General features: G+C 38.5%; 2 protein-coding genes across 2 annotated transcripts; both read right to left on the reverse strand.

Moving 5' to 3' along the window:
* Positions 1-1,854: 1,854 nt before the first annotated feature.
* On the reverse strand, positions 1,855-15,183 carry LOC139223228 (Fc receptor-like protein 5). The gene is made up of 22 exons (XM_070855204.1): positions 15,104-15,183; positions 14,663-14,919; positions 14,028-14,291; positions 13,574-13,840; positions 12,924-13,202; positions 12,536-12,814; positions 12,075-12,374; positions 11,537-11,809; positions 10,771-11,013; positions 10,524-10,634; positions 6,624-6,656; positions 6,113-6,385; positions 5,716-6,030; positions 4,914-5,177; positions 4,326-4,573; positions 3,766-3,895; positions 3,599-3,614; positions 3,415-3,503; positions 3,224-3,253; positions 3,047-3,097; positions 2,860-2,922; positions 1,855-2,479 (listed from the first exon to the last, which is right to left on the reverse strand). Coding segments are annotated over exons 1-22 (3,870 nt in total). The 5' UTR covers positions 15,106-15,183; the 3' UTR covers positions 1,855-2,396.
* Positions 15,184-19,843: 4,660 nt separating this feature from the next.
* On the reverse strand, positions 19,844-22,795 carry LOC139222607 (uncharacterized). The gene is made up of 5 exons (XM_070854428.1): positions 22,732-22,795; positions 22,113-22,421; positions 21,362-21,619; positions 21,005-21,168; positions 19,844-20,842 (listed from the first exon to the last, which is right to left on the reverse strand). Exons 1-5 carry the CDS (start codon positions 22,763-22,765, stop codon positions 20,384-20,386), a joined length of 1,224 nt encoding a protein of 407 aa, XP_070710529.1. The 5' UTR covers positions 22,766-22,795; the 3' UTR covers positions 19,844-20,383.
* Between the last annotated feature and the right edge of the window lie 659 nt (positions 22,796-23,454).

Here is a 23,454-nt window from a genome sequence, read left to right on the forward strand (position 1 = left end):
GCTCAAAGCTTGTATTGAATCAGTCGCTTCATTACACTGGAGGTAATTATGGGCTGCTACATACCACCACTGTGCATCATTAGAGTTGTAAATTGTCAAATCTTAGTCATATCTAAGGCCTTTTAGACTTTTGGGTATTTCTAAGTTTGTCTGTTTCATATACAGTTTGTGACTGTGTACTAATTTTTTCATTCTGCTCATGCTGTGGCAGATTATGAAATAGGTTGTACACAGAAATTCACCTTCATCTTTTCTTCAATGAGGTGGCATCATTAGTAGTCAATAACATGACTGTTTTGTCTTTTTGTATGTATTGTAAAATCTTCCAGGTGTGTAAAGTGAGCTGTGACGCCAAAGAAAAATGGTTGTCAGCATTTTATGACATTATTGTGTGCGCCTCTGTTGCTCTTCAATATTTTGTAGTCATTTGTTAGCAGATTATATGGGAGAGGATTTAATTAGACTCAAGACTACCGAGGCATATTCCCATTTACTGTGTATGCACTGCATTGTAATTTGTTTTCATGTTTTACAGTTTTTTTTTTTTCAATTATTCTTAGTTTTTGTAGCAAACTGAAGATGCTACAATAGGCAGTAGTTTATTACGTTCTATGTGAAATTTAGTACCCAGGTTATAGTACAGCTTTATGGTCCCTTCTTCATTGTATGTATATAGTGTACAATTATCTGCAAACAAAATATCACATGTACACATTTTTGTATTTCAAAAATCTGATAATTTTCTGGGACTAATTCATTGGTAGAAATGATTCATTCACTTATTGTTAAGGGTCACTGGAGGCTGGAGACAATCCTAGCTGACATTGAAATAGACCCACACCAATTTTTCAAACAAATTTTTCTCTGCGTGAAGAAACTGTTTCTACTGTAAAACATGAGCATTTCAAACATTTTTTAGAAACAATCTGAAATTAAAGATCACTGTTTGTTAATGATAATATATGCTCAATGCTGCTTTATCAGGCACATTGTACAAAATTATGTAAATGCAATAGAATAGTCTTCCACTTCCATGAAGAGAAGAGCATCATCAACAAAACAAGAGAGGTACAGATGACAAATTTAAAACTATGTTCATATCTAAGCAGTCCAGACACTGGATTGAAGTTAGAGTCGCAGTTTGTGCCTCAGTTTCACCATGAATCATAAGTCTTTTGCTTGTGTATTTGTGAATGTATATGTTGTAATTTCAGAAATTCTGTCTCAGATAATGCTCGTTGTGAAATCGATTTAAGCCATCCTCTTTTTTTTAAATCATAAACCACGATGACAGTTGCCTTTATTGCTGTTGCCTGTTCAGCATTGTAACTTGTAGTATAACCACATAATATTTTCATTGCACTATCTTGTAAATAATATTTCTAGAGTAAATTGTTATATGCAGACAGAAATTATCTAGTGTCATTGTGATGACGACACTGTCTAAATATCTACCCAGCAGGGTGTGGGTGTGAAAAGGAAGTGAAGACGACTAATGATCCCAAACTGATCAGCAGTGCCTTGGCGTCTTTTCCCCTTAGGCTGTAGTTGAAGCAAGAAATGGCATTTTAATAAAAGCTCAGGTGATTGAGGCTGTTGGTGTAGTTGTGACCAAAGCAGAAGCTACAGATTCATTTCAATGCAGAAACGTCTTGATGCATCTTCGGCCTAATTACATGTAACTACACTTCATACTTTTCTAAAAGTCAGATCATCAGAGGTGATGAACCAGATAGAGGAATCAGTATCTCACACATGCATCTACCACTGCAGAGAAGGGAAATGAAACTCAGTTTTCTTCACAGAGGGCAGTGATGCGGACAAAGACGAGGGTCATAAGAAGCTTTGCTGCAGTTTATTGATGCATAAAATGATCGACCAAAGGTTATGAAAACAAAAACACCAGGTGAAAATAATGTACATGATATTATAGTATAACAAATCATATAAATTAAATGTTAGAAATGTGTAAAGCATTTTCAAAAAACTGAAGATCCTGATTTTAAAGGAGCAGTATCACCTGAGGACAGAACTGCAAAGTAGCAGTCTCTATACTGTACTAAAGAAGAAATACAGGACAAACTAAATGGAAACAATTGAGTTATTAAGTGTGGTAATCTGTTGTGTCTGTAAATTACAACAGTAAAGTAAAGCTATACGACATTTCTTTTTAAATAATCTGATATTTGGATAGCAGCAGTGCAACACAATGAATACATACAAGCTGCAAATACAAGGTTGTGGTTTTTCATGTTGTAGAAAACCACAGGAAAGACACAGGGTTATTTAAGGATGCTGCTTTATGACATTTTACTTTCATCTATAGCTCATTTAACTGTCTGTAAAATAGATAATAGTGATGAATCCCAATGATTAATCTCAATGTGCATGTTATATTAGGCTGCATCACCACCAAGAGCTGTTCCTGGTTTGACTTCAGAATAAACCATTTCATCCACTGCTGCAGAACTCGACATTCCTATGAACAGAGGGATGATTAGTGGGTTTTTTTTAATGGCTGCCAGTAATCCCCGTTTTACAATGCTAACATACATGAAAGGTCACAATATCATGACCATACTAACATAGTAGTATATTGATTTTAGGAATATTATACAAAGTATGCAAAAAAAACAAACAACAAACAAAAAAATATGGAAATTACAAACAGCTACAGGGCACAGCACAGAAAGAAAAGCAACACACTTTATATGAGACAAAACTACCCCAAAGGGTTAAGCTCTCTTAAACTATATGTGCAGGATTTGACCATTGCTGCACATGGCAGCGTTATAAAATGACAGCACAGCAGCAAATACAAACTTGAGATGAGTCGTTGCAAGTTGTACTTGACCGTACCTGCAGCCGATCCTATCTTCACATTTGAGTAAACAGAGCCGTCCTCTGGTTCATTATTCACATCTGTTAGGAGGATCAGATGACTGCATGAAGAGACAGCGTACTATACTTTGTTTAAGCACTGCTGTCCTTCTAAAGCACATCAACTATTAAATGTAATTCTCAGTATATGAAATAAAGTACTCACCCTTCTTGTTTTTAAACTCAATCAACGAATATGTCACAACGCCGGATTCATCTGGAATAGATGTTTTTTTTTTTATAACTTTTGAGGAATTGTCAATCAGTCATTCACAGTTACCTTAAAATCATCTTATTCTAGTATTTCAAACTGCTATGTGTTAAACAAAAGTATGTACCATACCATTTTTGGGTTCTTCGAGACAAACATCACCTACAGATTTGTGAAAATCAAACTAAAGTCAGATTGATAATTTTAATCTCATTGAATGAATCCCATTATCATAAAAAAGATATAAATATTTTATAAATATAAAATAGAAATGTTAGGTTTAAAGTTAACATATCATGACATTAATCAGGATCAACACCGACCTTGGTGAGAAGAAGCGTATTCTCTGTGCCAAGTGTCATCCTGGTTGATCACATGGTCTATAACAGAGCTCTGATTGGTGCTCTGAGACCTGGTGGGCCCAAAATATGTCAGAGAAAATTGATTAAGGAAAGGGTAATGTACTGCCATTATGTTCAGAATGAGAGATAAGAGTGATGTACCAACCTGATAAAACGCAAATCTGTAAAAAAAACAAAACATTTTGTTCAGTTGTTTTATATTGCAAATTATCAAACTGTTGTTACATCAATGCCTAATCACATAATTGCAATAAATGACAGATTTTGACTAAGAGTCTGATCAATCTTATATCAGAAGGAAAAAAATCTCACCTTTTGACTTTCTGTTGCAACACACAAACAGCAGTAGGAGAATAATCAGTAAAACTCCACAAACCGGCCCAACCACCAACAGCACAGGAAACGGAAAGCTTTCAGGCCCGGACGCTGCCATCATAACAATCTGTATTAATATCTATCCAAATTTGCTTTTTAAAAACAGAGTTGAGGTCACAATCAAGCATCAGTAACAAAACTCAAAGAGCAGGAAGTCATGACTCATCCAGGACAGACGAGATAAAGGGCAAATATAAAACAGCAATATTCACTCATATGCACATATACATCTACCACATACGCACTAATACAAATACACTTAAACCACACACTCAAATAGACTCATGAGAACCTCTGACCGCATACCAGGCATATTCTGGATCATTTTTTCAAGTATCAGTACAGTCATACGTGTGCATACGCAGGTATAGTGTGTATGCATGTGTGAATCTGTATGCATGAAATTGTGTGCACACTTAAACGTCTCAAAAGTAATATCCTTTTGTATATTATTATATTTATTTATAGAAACTGTTTTAATCATACTCACATTTTACAGACATCCAACTCTCCGGCGACATCCGGCCCTCCCAACCTTGCCGTGAATCTTTACACTTATAAAAGCCTTTGTCTGACTTTGACACCGCAGCGATCGTCAGCTCCTTTCTGGTGTCATTTTGGATGAGTTTGCCATTTTTATAGAAATTCACACCAGAAGGAAAATTTCCTGTTCTCAACATGCAGCCAAGAGTGACAGAGTCTCCCTCAGCCACAGGGTGGACGGGGCTCACCAGGATCACATCACCTGTCATCAAAATGGATTTTACAGATGCATACAGCGGCTGAGTACCTGATATTTGGTTTGTATTCAGGTCAAAAAAAAAATCAACCAGCTGAAGCATTATAGTACTTGTTTCAAATTCACTCATTGACCTCGTCAGTCCAATACAGATCACAATGAAACCAAGCCTTTTATTTCATCAGGTGGTGATTGCAGGTGTGGAATCTTGGATGGGGAGGATGTTGACCATTTGTTAAGTTACATATGATAAAGGCAGCAAAATATGGCATATAATATTAGAATATATATATAATATATAGAAGATTAGAATAATTCAGATACAAATAATGTGATTAATACTCACTGTGTCCGGTGATATTGACCGCATTGCTGAACTGTCCTGTTTCAGACTCGCACCAGTACACTGCATTATTCCCGTAGCTGTCTATGTTGCATATGGATCCAGCCATTGTCCCCCAGTAGGAGCACTCTGTCAGGGTGTCGGCTTTAGAAAACCTCCTCACTCTCCATCTCGTGGAGTTTCCCTCACAGCTGAGTGACACAGAGTCTCTCATGAAGTGCTGCACTCTGTCAGGACTCACTGTGAGAGACGCTGCTGAATGGAAACCTGAAAAACACCAGTTCAAAATCACTATAACACAAACACTTGTTTATTTGATGATTAGAAACAAAGGGTCACACCAATAGGTGTATAATAAAATGAACACCACCACACTGGAAATTAGCCTTTGGGTTTATTGTGGATTTTCATTGCTAAAAGTTAAACGGTTCTGAAATGTGCAACAGTATAAGGTAAAGGTAGTAATGTAAAGGTGGAACTGCCCTCTGGGTGTATTGCTTCTCCTTGATACCAGGAAGAGAGCAAGCCAGCATAACCAGCAGGAAGGAATGGAAGAAAAAACAAACAACTACTAATTGAAATACAGGACATTAATTTATGAAATGAAAAACTGTAAGATATATTCCCAACTGAAATTAAAAAAATGAAAATTAAAAATAAGCATGACAAATTATGTGTCAGGGTGAAAAGGGAGTCAGGAGATTCTGAACATTTGACCTGTTGCTGGTGTGAGGGAAAAGCTCACAGGGTCACAACAAGGTGCGCATTTCTTTCAGTGTGTAAGCAGAAGTCAACACAAACATACCTGCAGACCAGACAAACTTAGGTTGACTGTAACAAGTGTAATACACTGGCTCTCCTCTTCCAGCTCTGCACACATATCCTGCTGTGTGTGTCTGTCCAAGGATGACGTAGGAATCCTGTTCAGTCCCACTGAGGCTGCCAGGTAGCAGCACATAGTTGTAGTAGCTGTCTGACATTTCGGGAACAGCCTTATACCAGTAGAACCTCCATCCAGATGGAGATGGAGATGCAGATGGAGGTTCAACCTCACAGTTGAGAGTGACGGAGTCTCCAGGACTGAGCCATGATGGAGACACAGTGAGGACAGGCTGGGGTTCTGTTGAAAAGGGATTTTCCCAGAATGAAAACATTTATGCTTCTGTGGTGGATTACATGATGGCTGATGGCATGTGACTTACTTTGAGACGGCATCAACATAAAAGCATCACTCCAACCTGTTGAAGACTGCTGTGCATTTTTCATTTTGCCTTTACACTTGTATTGGACTGATGAAGAAGCATGTTCAATCGTGTACTGTCTAGTCTTTGGAGTTGTGGATGAGGAGGATGTAAACCATTCATACTCCCACTCAGTGTCTCCACCATCCTCAATTTCACATGTAAGAGTGACCGTCTCTTCGTAGTATGTCTCACTCCTGTTTGGTTGCAGGGTCACAACAGCCCTTTTTGTTACTGCTCAAGAAATCACATATTAAGATAAGAAAAAGGTTAAATAAATAGTTTAAGGATTAATCATGTATATGCAATGTTTTTTTAAACTATAACCCCAAATTGACAATTTTGTCAATACTGATTGCATCACTGTACTCTAGAAACACAAGATGCATAGAGTGTGATAAATGGCAAAGAGTCACACAGTGGGTGGATAATCATCTTGACGGGATGAATAGAATAAATAAAATTGTATTACCTTGAACATGTCCACTGTAGAGTATACTCAGAGCTGAAATAAAGGTTGAAACTTCAGACACATAAAATTGATATAAACTGTAAAATATTCAACAACCTCAGGCATTTAAACACAACTGGAGGTGGCAATTTACACATAGAAATGTACTGATGTACTCACAAAGAAAACCCAACATACTGAGCAACGTGCGTCCCATCGTCACATCCAGCACCAACACTGTCACACCGTTTGCGAGATTTCCTTCAAGTTTGTGTAAAGTGAAAGCTTGAAACTGCAGCTGCAGCATGTTAAGAGAAAGAAGGAAGTGTAGGGGAGCAACAGATACAGATCTCATGCAAATACTGGACCAGTGTTGTCCAACTTCATCTTGTGAGTTTTGCTGAGTCTGAGTGCATTTCCAATCTGTGAACACAAAGCCAAGTATGATTTTGATGAATCAAATTGTTGCTCAAACTGCTCTGGACAAATTAAGTTCAAATGCAAATGAGTTTCAGATGCAAAAATAATCATCTGAAGGCATTAGTGGTTATTGGCAAAAACCAGAAATCTCACTATGAATGTGTTTGACCTTGTTTACAAGCCACAAACATACAGGGACTGACATTTACCATTGACCTTGCTTACTCATATTTACTTACTTTACTCAAAACAGTTTCATTTTCCACTAGAATTAATGAAGTGCCTGCCTGTCTACAGTGCTGACTGGTTCAGCGTGACAGTCCATAGGCTCTCACTGAACTGTTAAAAATGTACGTGAAAATATGCTCATTCTTCATCTTTAGCACAGAATCTCCTTGCACGTCCTCACCTTATGATGAAATTCTGGTTTAAAGTATAGTTGGACTTCAACCAGACAGAAATAGTCTTACCCCCTCTGTTCGAGGTTTCTTCCCCTTAAAAAAAAAAAAAGAGGAAGTTTTTCTTGCCACTGTTGCCTAATATAATATCTGATGTTGCTCATGTGGGGATTCTTGAATCCTTAAATTCCTGAATCATCGGGTCTCTTTCATCATTTCAAAGAGTTTGGTCTAGACCTGCTCTTTACGGAAAGCGTCTTGACACTATAGAAACAAAGAAGACTGATTGATTTTTCCATCTTCTTATTATCAGACCTACATCTTGCGAATTGTAACAACAAAAATGGGTTGTAGGCAGATTATGTCATTCTTTCAAGGATTCACACTCAAAATACTGTGTAGCTCTGATATTTAAGCAGCAAAGACATGACTGCTGCACTGAATAAGCATAAATGTGGTTATCATTGTTGCTCTTTATTGATTTGAAACAAAATCACAACTCAAACTGAACTACAAATGTTACTTAAAATACATTCAGTGAAATACATACAGTATCTGTACATTTGTTTTAAACATCAGAGGAAAAGGCACACATGTAAGAATATTCAATAGCAGATTACAGTGTTATATATAAAAGTCAATGCTGGAGATCTTAAAACGTTTAAAGAGATGCTGAGTTTAAAGCTTCACCATCACCACATGGCCACCAAAGCTCAAACATACTGTATCACACGGTTACCTGTAGAAATGCATTTTTATAGTTATTTGGAAAAACTACAATTCCGTGCATAAATACTGTCAAGTGTTAGGATTAGGTTAGGTTTCAATAATCATTTATCTTCATTAATTGTTAACTTTACTGTGCAGCTTCCCCACTTGAAAAAAGGGATGATCCCCTCTAGCCAGGCTCCAACTGGATTCCACTCAATGAACAGCTGATTTCCCTTCTTTTATTTTGCAGTACAGCAATCAAGTGGCAGCAAAGTGACACGGTGTCAATGTGAAAAACTTCTGGTTAGAAACAAAGAAAAATGTTTTGCATTCTATTGCAAATATAAACCAACATTTCCTTATATGTAAACTGTTTAGCCCAATCACACACATGGATCTTTACTGCCTGTTAAAAGAGACAATTTAAAAAAAAATACAAATTCAACATTTACCTTATCAAACTTTTTAAAACTAATTTTTATCAAACCTTTTATTTTCTTTAGCATTTTTATACTTTTTTTACTTCCGTTTTTTAAACTCTTTCAAATCCAAATAAAGTGCAATATACCCAACCATTTACACATGTGGACATGAAAAGGTTAAAACTATGAGCCACTCAAATGGTGCCGATCTCCGTGTCTAGAGCTAAAGCTAAAGCTAATGCTAAAGCTAATGCTAATGCTAATGCTAAAGCTAACACAAACTCACCAGCAGCAGACTTCCGCAGGTTAAACAGTTTCTTTGGAGTTCTGCATCTTACCGGCTGCCACCCGGATACAATTCTTATATCTAATCTGCTGAAAAATTAACTGTACAAAATACTGAGCATGGCTGATATTTGAATAACAAAGGTGCACACAATCATTTGCTTTAAAGTGCGTTTGACCAGCTGTCTTTGCCAATATAGCTGCATTTCCACACCTGGAACAAAAACAAATAAACAAAAACATGGCGTTATTTAAGATGTATGGATGCTTTCTGGTGTTATTCCGACTTACACAATAAATTAATTATCTATAGAATAAGTCATTACAGTATTCACATCATACGGCTGCTTATTACCAAGAGCTGTTCATGGTTTCACTTCAGAATAAATTGTTTCTTCAGTTGGTGTAGGAGCAGATTTTCCTACAAATAGAGAGATGTTTAGTTTCAAACAGCTGCCACGAGTGTCATCATTAATCACGATCATGTACTTTACTGTAACAGGCAGGTACACTGATAGTTTTGTAATGCCCAAAGTGCTCACACTCAGTATAATAGCTTTTACAGAGCTGCATGTAAACTGTCCATAAACCATGCATACATGCAAAAGACTATAATGAATATAAAGATAATTACAATTGTAAAAAATATTGACCACATTGCAAAACAAAAACAGAACTTTCCTTACCTTTGTTTCTCTTGGCTTTATCTTTTTTGTGGCACCTGATGTGAGCATACATCAGATTGTCGTCTAAAACAGAAACCAGATCTCAGAATCAGTTTTTCCCACCGAACTTGAACTGTACAGTGCAGCTGGACGGATGAATGGATTGATGAACAACACACTGTACATCCTGAATATATTCTAAACTTAGAAATACGCTCTGTTGAACCCTTGCGGTGGGATGTAGTAGCTACCCAAGGTAACACATCAACTGAACTATATGCTGACCCATAATTACCTCCAGTGTAGTCACAATACAAACTTTGGGCATGACTGCTGTGACTGACTGTACCTGCAGTTCCTGTCTTCACGTCAGAGTAAATAGTGCTCTCCTCTGGGTCTCGTTGCTTCCCTGTTAAATCCGTCCATAAAGTAAAAAAGCACTTCAGGCCAAAACATCTCTAAACTATGTTGTATTTATTGTATTGGGAGTACTCACCCTTCTTTCCAGTGTTTTTTAATTCAATTAAAGAGTATGTAACATCCTGGGGTACATCTGAAATATATGTTTTTTAGTTAATGACAAAAAAAAAAACACTTACTTTAAGTGAATTATTATTCACAGCAGCTAAATTTGCTTATGACAAGCAAGCTCAAGTCAAAAATGTTTACTTGCTTACCATGAACAGGAGAGGAATGTTCATGACCCTGAGCCTCATCGTGGTTGGCCACAGGATTTGTGGTAGAGCCCAGAGTGGTGCTCTTAGACCGCATTGACCTACAATATGAAGCAAACACAGTATATTTAAAAAAAGTAACATGTACTGTGTTGGTGTTATGTTCAAAATGAGTGTTTTACCAACCTGGTGAAGCATGAATCTGTGAAAAAGACATTTGTAGTTTTGTAATAATTTGTAGTTTTGTATTGTAGGTTGTTACACTACATCATGAGACCAGAATACATCTGTGTATTTAAATAATTAAAACATAAAATGTGCAAAAAACAGAAGAAGAAGGCCTCACCCTTGGACGGTCTGTAGCGATACAAAAGGAGCAGGAGAAGAAAAAGTAGAAGTCCACAAACCAACCCAACAATCAGATGTACAGGAGATGAAGAGCGTTCAGGCCTGGACCCTGCTATAATAAATAGTAACTGTTAATAAACATATAACACTTAAACTAAATGTACTACAATACAATATGTGTCTATCTGAGACAGAAACACGGTTTACATAAAAGAAAATGCAGCAGTTGTTTTAATCCTACTGACCTGTAACTGACATCCAGCTCTGTGCTGACACTTGTTGTGAGTGTCGACAGCTGTAGAAACCCTCATCTGACTTCGACACTGCAGAGATGTTTAGCTCCCCTCTGGTATCATTTTGAATTAGTTCATCATTTCGATAGAAAAACACATTAGAAACCAACGTATCTCTTCTCAGTTTGCAGCTGAGACTAACAGACCCTCCTTCAGGGACAGGATGGACAGGGCTCACCAGGATGATATCTTCATCTGTAAAACAGTCAAAGGAAATGAGGTTTCAGTCAGAGATCAGCTGCTGCAGAAGGAGTGGACGTCATGTACAATGACGACAACAGATCAAACATATTATTGATCCTAAAATCTGACGTTTCATCTTGTGCACATACAACTTATGTGTCAAACTGTGCGAGTAAGTTTTCACCAAATAAACAGCAAGTGTACACAAAGTCCAACAAACTACACTTAAACTGTGATCATGTCATGAAAGTGTCAGTACAGATCACTAATTAAAACCTGAAATCAGGGAAACACTTGTAGTTTGATATATGAGGAGCCTGCCTGTAGCATCACTAATGGGTACATTTGAAACAAGTACAGCTACTGGAGAGCTACTGCCACAAACATGCCAGTGAGAATATAGAAATACTCATTTTTTGTTTGATCAGACATGAACAAAGGGCTTGAGGCACGTGAGCAACCTCAAATGTGTGTCTGCTTCAAACATCCTGGATCAATAAAATAGAAGAAAAAAGAAAATGGAATGAACTCATACTCTGTAGAGTGACGTTGACTGCACTGCTGAACTCTCCTGATCCAGACTCACACCAGTACACTGCAGCCCTTTGCCCAGAACTGTACAGGTTGCATGTGGATCCAGTCACTGTACCCCAGTAGGAGCAAGGTAATGATTTCTGCTGGCTGTCCTTTGAAAATGTCCTCATTCTCCACTCAGAGGAGTTTCCCTCACAGTTCAGTGAGACAGATTTATAGGTGAAGTGTTGCACACTGTTGGGACTCACTGTGACAGAAGCTGATGAATGAAAATCTGAAAAACAGCATGTGATAAGGAGTCAAACCCAGCTCAGTACACTATGTAAAATCACCCAGTGAGGTGGAAAGCAGGAAATTTGGCTTGATGCTGATAAGAGAGGAAAAACCATAAGATCACCTCGATCGATGCTTTAATCGAAAGCATGAATGCACACAGCTAATTATCTGTCAAAAAAGTTAGTTTTCTAGATCCTGAACGTTGGTCACAGACAGGAAATAGATGAGCCGACGTAATGACATAACATCTGCTACAAACGTACCTGCAGACCAGACAAAGTCAGGTCCACTGAGATGAGTGTTATACACTGGCTCTCCTCTTCCAGCTGTGCACATATATCCTGCTGTGCGTGTCTGTCCAAGGATGACGTAGGAATCCTGTTCAGTCCCATTGAGGCTGTCAGGTAGCAGCACATAGCTGTAGGAGAAACCTGATTGTTTGGGAACAGCCTTATACCAGTAGAACCTCCATCCTGCAGATGGATGTTCAACCTCACAGTTGAGAGTGACGGAGTCTCCAGGACTGAGCCATGATGGAGACACAGTGAGGACAGGCTGGGGTTCTGTTGAAAAGGGATTTTCCCAGAATGAAAACATGTTATGCTAGTGAGTGGAATAAAATCAGGTACACGATCTATAAATACAAGCTGGAAGATCTACTTTTAAAACATCTTTTTAATGAATTGTATAATTTTCCCTTTGAGAGAGGTGTGGAATGACTTACTGTCTGATACTGTCAGGGTGATGGGTTCACTCCAATCTGTTGAAGAGTGCTTTGTGTTGTTTGTTCTGCCCCTGCACCTGTACGTTCCACTGTGGGATGGAAACGCATAACTAATACTGTATTCGCTTTGCTCTGGAAGTTTGTTTGAGCTGGTTGTGTTCCATTCATACTCCCACTGAGTGTCTCCTCCGTCCTTGATCTCACATCTTAGAGTGATCATCTCTCCTCCGTATATCACAGGCCAGCTTGGTTGGAGAGTCACAACAGCCCTGTTTGGGACTGTTCATGTTCAAGAAAAGATACAAAAATGACAAAATATTAAATGTACACCGTGACATAAGGCCTTTAGTCTTTTTATCAAATCAATAATTGTGAAAACCAAACTCACTGATGTTGTCGATACTGATTGCATCACTGTACTCTGTGTAGTAAACCGGCTGTCCTCTCCCTCCTCTGCACCAGTAGCGTCCTCCCTGTGAGACACTGATCTCTTCATTTGAGGGGAAGGCAGCATCTTGTGTGATCAAGGGATCAGAGGTTTTCTCTCCTCTGTACCAGTAGTATGTCCAACCAGATGATGTAGGGCTCACAGAGCAGGTCAGGGTCACACTGCCTCCTACTGGAATGGCTCTGTTGTCAGCTCTCAGTTGGGCCTTTGGTTTAGATGCTGTTCAGTTAAGAACAAAGACAATGTAAAGCAAAGGTCATTACTGTTTGTGTGAATGAACTCAAGCGAAATACTTTGATGAACATTAATACATGATGAGTTTCACTCATTCTCGGGGGTGGTCATAGAGCTAACTGTACCATGGCCACAGGAAATACACATGTAATCCCTGCTCTTTGACTTGTTCCTTTGTTTTTTATTTTAATCTGTGAATAAACAAATATTCAAACACATTTTAAGAGCTACTGTGCACTGAATGATCCTTAAGTTCTTCTTACACACACAAATAAGAAACCTTCAATTCATCACTGAGTTGGATAGAAGTTCAAAATAATGATATTTCACATAGAATAAAATAAAATCAAACTTACCAGGTGTCAGTGTGAAGGGATCACTCCATTCTGTTGAATACCTTTCAGTTTTGTGTTTTCCTTTACATTTGTAGCTATCATAGTAAGAGGTAGCGCTGGTAACCAAGTATTCACTGTGTTTTTCGTGTGCATATCGCCTGGGTGTTTCCCATTCATACTCCCACTCAGTGTTTCCATCACCCATGATCTGACATCTGAGAGTGACCGTCTCTTCGTAGTATATCTGAGGCCAGTTTTGTTGCAGAGTCACAACAGCCCTGTTTGTGACTGTTCGTGATCAAGAGGCCCCAAATACAAAAAATAGAAATAATTAACTTACATAACTTAAGTAACAGAATGTTTTTAGTGTTACCGTTAGATGAACAGTCTTTATCATCATTTATACTATGAACAATTCTTTTATTCTGCATTTTGTATTCAATATCATATTGACAAATTGACATTTTTTCCTTACCAACTACATCACTGTACTCTGTGTAGTAAACCGGCTGTCCTCTCCCTCCTCTGCACCAGTAGCGTCCTCCCTGTGAGACACTGATCTCTTCATTTGAGAGGAAGGCAGCATCTTGTGTGGTCAGGGGATCAGAGGTTTTCTCTCCTCTGTACCAGTAGTATGTCCAACCAGATGATGTAGGGCTCACAGAGCAGGTCAGGGTCACACTGCCTCCTACTGGAATGGTTCTCTTGTCAGCTCTCAGTTGGGCCTTTGGTTTAGATGCTGTTCAGTTAAGAACAAAGACAATGTAAAGCAAAGGTCATTACTGTTTGTGTGAATGAACTCAAGCGAAATACTTTGATGAACATTAATACATGATGAGTTTCACTCATTCTCAGGGGTGGTCATAGAGCTAACTGTACCATGGCCACAGGAAATACACATGTAATCCCTGCTCTTTGACTTGTTCCTTTGTTTTTTATTTTAATCTGTGAATAAACAAATATTCAAACACATTTTAAGAGCTACTGTGCACTGAATGATCCTTAAGTTCTTCTTACACACACAAATAAGAAACCTTCAATTCATCACTGAGTTGGATAGAAGTTCAAAATAATGATATTTCACATAGAATAAAATAAAATCAAACTTACCAGGTGTCAGTGTGAAGAGATCACTCCATTCTGTTGAATACAATTCAGTTTTGTGTCTTCCTTTACATCTGTAGTCACTATAGTAAGAGGTAGCGCTGGTAACCAAGTATTCACTGTGTTTTTCGTGTGCATATCGCCTGGGTGTTTCCCATTCATACTCCCACTCAGTGTTTCCATCACCCATGATCTGACATCTGAGAGTGACCGTCTCTCCGTAGTATATCTGAGGCCAGTTTTGTTGCAGAGTCACAACAGCCCTGTTTGTGACTGTTCGTGATCAAGAGGCCCCAAATACAAAAAATAGAAATAATTAACTTACATAACTTAAGTAACAGAATGTTTTTAGTGTTACCGTTAGATGAACAGTCTTTATCATCATTTATACTATGAACAATTCTTTTATTCTGCATTTTGTATTCAATATCATATTGACAAATTGACATTTTTTCCTTACCAACTACATCACTGTACTCTGTGTAGTAAACCGGCTGTCCTCTCCCTCCTCTGCACCAGTAGCGTCCTCCCTGTGAGACACTGATCTCTTCATTTGAGAGGAAGGCAGCATCTTGTGTGGTCAGGGGATCAGAGGTTTTCTCTCCTCTGTACCAGTAGTATGTCCAACCAGATGATGTAGGGCTCACAGAGCAGGTCAGGGTCACACTGCCTCCTACTGGAATGGTTCTCTTGTCAGCTCTCACTTGGGCCTTTGGTTTAGATGCTGTTCAGTTAAGAACAAAGACAATGTAAAGCAAAGGTCATTACTGTTTGTGTGAATGAACTCAACAGCACTCAGTTGCACTTTTGGGATGTGTGCTGTTTGATTTGGAACAAAGACATAAAAGAGGAAATTACAGTCACTTGTGATTAAGTCCAATTTAAATAGTGCAGACCAAAAAAAAAAACAGTTGAACTTGAAAAAACACTTCTGAGACTTAAACTGGCATTATGTGTTATTAATACTAACTTTGACTTTAATTCAGACATACTGGATACATATTTAGTTTTGTTCTTTTGTTGTCCTTTGTTTCTTGTCTGTATCTCTGCTGTAACTATCCTGGATTCAAAAGCTGCTGTTCTCTGCTTTTTAATCTCAAAACAAAATAACTGAAAAGCAGCCAGTAATCTCATGATATTTGTTACTACGGAAAGAAATGTTTTCTCTTTCATGTAACATTTTGAGAGATGATCCAACTTACAATGTACTGTCAGTGTGATGACATTACTCCACCCTGTCGAGTAATACAAGTCCCATCTCCCCTTACAGCTGTATTCTCCACTGTGGGAATGATCTGCACTGCTGATCGTGTATTCACGGCGTGTTGGCGGTGTGTTTAAATGTTCTGGTTTCCACTCATACGTCCACCCAGAGTATCCGCCTCCCTCGATCTCACATCTGACTGTGATCGTCTCACCACTGAATATCTCACGCCAGTCGGGTTGGAAGGTCAAAATAGCACTGTAGGGAGCTGTTCACATAAAAAAGGCTCAGATATGATACAAACAGAATTAAAAACAGAAGAAATGGGATCATATCAATACAACTCAACAGCTGAGGATGCACGCATATTTTTTTAATTTCATTTTATTATTTAACATTAAGGTTAAGGTTTATGCAACTTAAAATCTTGATTAAACTAAAACTACTACTAAACTACACTAAAAATAAAGGGCTGACAAATATTACATTCAGCTGTCATGTTTTACCTGATTCAAGATATTCATAAATAAAACTGAACAACATTAAAGACGCTTTGTCAACTCCTCTATTGGGTCCATACCCACACTAAAGAAGGTTAAACAAATAGCCCATTCCTGCCATAATGCAGATATGATTAATACTTCAAACTTTTCCCAGAGAAGAAAGAGGTACTAATATTCATTTTACTTCATTAAGGTTCTTTTTTTCTAACTAACAATGTCTTTCGTCCACTTTAAACACTGTTTAAAAACAGAAAGAATGTAGGTTGTTTCATTCAAGAGCAAATGACTGAACTCACCAGTTTCCTGAATGGTGACTGCATTACTTTCAGGTGTGAGGACATCTCTACTCCATCCTCTGCAGGTGTAACTGCCTCCTTGTGAGATAACTCTGACTGGTTTATTATCACTTTCGTGCTGAAGAAGACGTTTTCCTTGAGAGTCTGAGGTCTGTCTATACCAGACGTAACTGAAGCCAGAAGGTTCCTGCACAGAGCAGGTCAGTGTCACGCTGCCCCCTTTTGGTATGATTGTGCTCTTTGCTGTCAGTGTGACCTCACGTCTAGTTCCTGTTAAATTAGAAAAACAATAAGACAAAGAAACAACTGTAATGGACATAACCATCTAAAAGATCTATTTTCATGTTTAAATAACACAATGGACACACTTTTTATTTAACATTATGCAACTCATTGTTTAAATTAACTGATGTGTTCACACAATTTTATGTATATGATCAAACTCCAGAAACTGGAGGATCTCCCAAGTCTGCAGCCCCTTGAATGGTGCAGAATACGTAAAGAAGCTTCCCAATACCTACAATACAATAATAAATAAAGTCATAAAATCTGATTGCACAATCTACAGTTAGCTTGTTTTCTAATATCATTGACGTGAAGTCAATTGGTCTTTCGTTTACACTGGAAACTTCCACTGTGCAGCACGTGTTCAAATTGGTGAATGTGTTGGGTTTTTTTTAAATTAGATTTACTTTTTCTGCAGTTGCAGAACTCAGAAATGCTAGTTAGTGGACACCTGAGTTTAGATTATTTTCTGATCTCTTGGTGTAGCATTTTAAATGTTGTAAATGTTTTATGTTCACCGCAGTGTGACAGCTACTTACCCTCCATTTTCAGCTCTTTTTCTTCAGATTCAGCCAATTCACCAAAATGACACTTGTAAGTGCCCCTCTCTGACACTGACACAGAATCAGTGTTCATGTTCTCCCTACGGGGAACGTGAACGCGTGTGTCAAGAGGTGACTTGTCTTTGTAAAAGGTAGCTTGCGTCACATATCTTTGAATACGATGTTTACAGCGCAGAGTCACAAAGTCTCCTTCAAACAAAGTTACATCAGGAATTTCCAGGATTGCCTCATCATCTATGTAACAGAAGCAGAGAGGTGCGTTGTTAATAATGGCAATCAAATGTGCATATACGTCATCTGACAACTTACGTTTTTGAACTGTATCATGAACATTCAGCATTAAGGTTTTGCAACACACACAGAGGATGGGTTCAATGTGACAGTCTCGTCCTGTATTTTGTATTACCAGGTGGTTGGATTCTCTTGATTTGTACAAACTAAACTGCCCTTCATTTCTTCATTTTCTTGTTTGCCTTCTCTGGTTGTGCTTGTGATAAAGCACATGACGACAGATTATGATTACAGAGCTTCACACCACACGCTGTCTCTGAGAGAAATCGCCCAAAAATAAAATACAATTTTAGCTACTTGAGGAGTCAATCCCTGCTGACTTTGGGGCGAGAAGCGGGGTACACCCTGCCAATCAATCACAGGGCCAACACACAGAGACTGACAACCATTCACGCTCACACTCACACCCACAGGCAATTTGGAGTCACTAATTAACCTGCATGTCTTTGGACTGTGGGAGGAAGCTGGAGTAGAAACAGAAAATGAAAAAAAAGTCATTTGCTCACCTTCAGCGTGTCCATAGAGGAGTGTATTCAGCACTAAAAGAAAGATTAAGACAAAAGCACTTAATATCCAGCTGGCAACGATTGTTTATCAGTCAACTGTATCAAGCATTTCTGAGATTATGTTCATTTTAACAACACTATATCAAATTGAATATATAGATAAGCAATACATTACATTGAAAAGCTACATGTATAATACCTTAGACAATATACTGTACAGGTTTTGTACAAACATGTCCTCCACTCCAAACTACCATGCTGATATCAGAATCAAAAAATTGGAAAGTCACTGATGTTTTACTCACAGAATAACCCCAGCACCCAGAACCAAGTGTGCCCCATCCTCAAATCCAGCAATGACTGTGTCAAAGAGGGAAGTTTTATTTTGAGTGAATATGAGAGCAGAGCTTTTCTCTAACTTCTCCTTCTGACTTCCCTTTCGCACAAAGCTCAAACAACCACAGTGGCTTTGACCGCGACAACCTTAAGAGGTTAAGGTTCGCCTGTGTTCAATCAACAGAAAAAATGGCATGATCAAAATAATTATTGCACATTCATAATAAGACCATTTAACTTAGACATATCATGACATATACAGGCCTGATATTTTGCTCTTATGTAGTATATGAAGTATAATGTGAGGTGTGTGTGATGTAGTATACTGTATATACTTTCACAGCCTATAAAATGTGGTCAACATAACGACTGTGGTGATGATACAGTTATAGGAGCTAGTGAAATAGAGTGAAATAGATTTTAGGATTATTAAAATTCAGTTCTAGTAACTCAACAATTAACCCCAAACAAAACTAGCTTGTGTAATGTGAATGTAATGTGTGTGAGGTCAAAAGTCAACAAACTAAATGAGAGAATGAACTATTAGTATTATTAAGTGTGAACTATAAGGAAACCTGCTATGAGTGTCTGTGATGCATGTGTGAGCGCAGGATGTTCATCACAGATCTTAAAGAAGATTTCGAAGATCATCCCACTGCAGTCAAAGCTAAAAAAGAATGAATGTCATGTTCAGGGCAGTGAGAGACAAAACTGTCAGTTGCAGATACGGCAAAACGTTACGAACAGTGCTAAGGGTGTGAATTGTACACGTTCTAGTGTTTGTGTGAACACGCCGCAAACAGGAACTGAGTGTGGCTTTTTCTTTCTTTTTCACAGCCACCTTTCAAATTCACCTAAAACAGATTATTGGATGAATATATTTCTGTCTATAATGAAATAGAGAGAAATACTCAATATTACACTATGTAATCCAAACATAGTTTGCACTGTGACGTTTAACTGTCCCAATTTAAACCCACACCAACACATTGCATTACCATCCTATAAACCGCGCATGCTCATGTAGCTCCAGTTACTGATCCCCAGTCAGAGCAGTCTTGCAGGAAACCACCAGTCACACACAGACTCAAACTGTCACTCTGTTAGGACTCACTGTTGCAGACAATGAACAGTGGTCTGAAAAACAAGGAGGCCCTATGGAGCAAACAACACTCAAAATCAAAATCAAACTCTACCAACAGCTTTTACAAGTATCTAAGACATGGGATTTATTAACAAGCAGGACACATAAATCAGGACTACAAACAGTCAAAAGACAACAACACTAAACAGAATCTCAGGCTGAGAGGCAGAAGGACCAGTGGTCCACAAACCAGGAGCCTCCTCCTGGAAAAGGAGCATGGAGCATTTCAAAACTTCTACTCCTGAGCCACGAGCACCTCATAGAGGACAGATCAGGTGTGGAAGACCTGGATGGAGCTATGAAATGGGACAAACGGCACAGGGAGCACATACAGCAGGAGCAAAGTTCATTTGGTTAATCCTCCTGTAATGAACACATGAATCCTTATAGGAGAAAATACAGATAATCTCTTTTTTTAAATATAAAATGTAAACAATCCTCACTACCTCTTCTGCAAAAAAAAAAAACAAAAACAAATATCACAATGCCAAAATACTGAACAAAATAAATGCATAATCCATCAAGATGTGTCCCAAAGTCCAAAGTAAACACAGCATGAATGTCAGTATTATTCTCTCTCTCTCTCACGGAGCGCTCTCCTACAGGCTTCTGTCACTTATCATGTTCATGGTTTTGGCTTCTGAAAATCTTGTTTGGCCTGTTGGTGGTGCTGCGACTTCAGATTTTTTCGGGTCTTGCAACATGCTGTAGACTGTGTCAATTTGTGTGGGGTCCTCATCCAGGACGACCGACTGTGAAGTTGATGCCTGTCGTACCTCTTTGTCTCCTTTCGCATTTTTACTGCAGACAGTCTTGCCAGACGGGGGAGTTGCATTTGGTGCCTGTAAACTGCTGTAGATCGTATCTACTTTCTGACTTTCCTTTGACTCCAACTCTTCCCTTTGGCTGTTGGTCTGGCAGGGCTGTATGGCCTCCACGTTTTCATAAGAGACCTCAGCTTGACTGGAGGAGGAGGAAGAGGTAGAGTCTCTGTGCGCGGGCTGGGGTTGTTCCTCCGCTTCCCGGCTTCGTATTAACTGAGCAGGAGATGCCTGTGCCTGGAAATAATGCAAAAGTAAAATGTGTTTTCAGTCTCACACACCATGATGAACACCTCCTAGCGTAAAACTCAACTTTACATCTCGAAGACTTGTTGCAGTTACAATTACAAGTTATATCACAAAGATTAAGGGAAATATTGCTTAGTGAATCCAGCTTACCTGATGGTGGTTATGTTCTTTTGAAAAGATCCCCTTAGCCACAAAGACAATAAACGTACAGAATGATACACACACTACAATAGCTATTATTGTGATTACTACTATTATTATTACAGCAGGTGGTTGTGATGCGTCTTCGTTCTCACGATTAGATTTAGCAACGCCTGAAAAGACAAGAGAGCAAAGATGACATCCCTAGAAACTACACTGTGATGAGGTGGTGGCTTACAAATGACTAAGGAATAAAGAATTTAACACATATTTTCTAAAATTAAAGTTTGGTGAATCTCAGGATTGTCGCTGAGTGAGCTATAAACCAACAAACAGCTACCGAATAAAACATCACATAATACTTACATGTTGTGTCTATGCTTTCAGAAGCATTCTTTGTGCTGACAAGGTTGCTGCCAGTGCAGACAACAGATCTGTTGTTGGTGAATATGCTGATGTTGACCTTCCTGAGTGATTCCTGCACTGTTCTGCAACTGTGTCCATCACAGACAGACAACACCCAGTCGTCCTGGATGGAGCAGTTAACTTCAATGTTGCAGAGTCCAGCAGATAGGTTGGAGGTTGGCATGACAAACATCTTGATGACAGGTCTGGGAACAGCTTCTGCAACACCCACCCAAGCAGTTACATTAAGATAGTTTGCTGCTGGCACCCTCTGGTGCCAAGTGAACACAGCTACACAAGCATCAGATGAAACTTCATGCTTAAGTGATCGTAACTCACAGACAATACGACGGGCGCATTTGCCTTCATTATATATTCACATGTATAACTGCATTGTTTTCACAGTTTTAGCCAGAAATTTAGAATATAAGACATTGTCATTGTTATTTATAAAGTGGACAGTAGATCTTTTTTTGAAGTCACAATGAAAAAGCAGCACCCATGTTAAAAGGTATGGGTGAGGTTAGACGTAGCACATCGTGTTAATGCCATTAAAGTTTTGAGTAAACTTTAAAGTTGGCCTTAAGATAAATACTCCTAGATAAAGAAACCTTGTATGTATCGTTGGGACTGCAATAGAAAGTTTAAATGACATCTGCAGACCAACAAGACAAATACTTTGGCTAAAGAGAAAGAATAATTCATAACTTACCGTGAACTATCAGTTCGTGGGTCTCAGTTGATTTATGAAACGAATCAGTGATTGAAACTGTATAGATGCCATTGTCTGTCTCATTGAGCTTGTTGATACACAAGGTGTTGTTCTGTGGATAATAATCCACTTTGTCTTTGTACTTAGGATTGACCGTGTTATCATAAGCAATAATGTGACTTCCGAAACTCCACTCGATACGTCCTTGTGATGGAGATTTTTTAACTTTCAGACATATCGAGCTGTTTGTCACCCGTTGATGAGACTGATGAGGCCGATGAGGCGTTGGTGGGCCCTCTGCCGTGATACCTGACAGGAAACGTTCAACAATATAAATTTAGAAATACATTACCTTATTAATAATATTACCTTATTATTGCTACATGCAGCAATAATGCGACTAAAAAGTTACATGTCCCAAGCACAACATAGCATTATTACAAAATAGCAATATTAAAGATGCTGTTGTTATTCAGCTTAACATTTACGTTCCTAAACCACCGACATAGTGCTGCTCAAGTGGCAGCCTGCTAAAGCCAGCTCACATAACTTCCTGTGCTGTACATATTAGAGTACATATTTTAGGTATATTTAATTACTGTATGTAATTTGGCCATACCTGCAATGATCCAACAACTCAGAAGAAGCAGCATCGTCAATCCACTCAAAAGCCTTCACACGTAATGTCAAGGAGTCTGAAATTGTTAAGCAGGAAGTCAAGATTTACATGGTTTGGATGGGTGCAGCAACCATGAATGTGGCAGAGCAGCAGGTGTCCTGACATTCAAAGGGCAGGAAGCTGTCACTTTTTCCAGCGAATGGCAAATAACACATAATTTGTTTAAATTAATTCGAATGCAACCCGCATGTCCTAATCCTGAACTACATTTTAACCATCTTGTTATTTTATAGACGAGGTAACAGACGTACCACATTGTTTTGTTGCCTTTATTAGAAATGATCATAAAACGTTGAGACCAAAATGCTTTCATGCATTACAGATGTTTGGTGGACACTTTAGTCCTCCTGCAGTTTCACCACCATTCTTAAATACTGCAACTGAAGAGATTTTGTCTCTTTATTTTGCTCTCCATGTGTGTGTGTGTGTGTGTGTGTGTGTGTGTGTGTGTGTGTGTGTGCGTGTGGGTAGAGAAGTTTGACTGCACTTTCATTTTTGCATACAAACAACGTGTCTGTAGGTCTTTCCTGTGGTTTGTGCAGGAAATAGAGCATCTTTTCCCACTAGGTTAATCTAACTTTCGGTCATGCATCTGAAACATACAACTTGTGCAAACACAAGACAGAGTGTGCACATACAGTACATGAACTCATGCTGAAGTGC

This window comes from Pempheris klunzingeri, chromosome 23 (genome assembly GCF_042242105.1).
Source record: "Pempheris klunzingeri isolate RE-2024b chromosome 23, fPemKlu1.hap1, whole genome shotgun sequence".
Taxonomy (NCBI): domain Eukaryota; kingdom Metazoa; phylum Chordata; class Actinopteri; order Acropomatiformes; family Pempheridae; genus Pempheris; species Pempheris klunzingeri.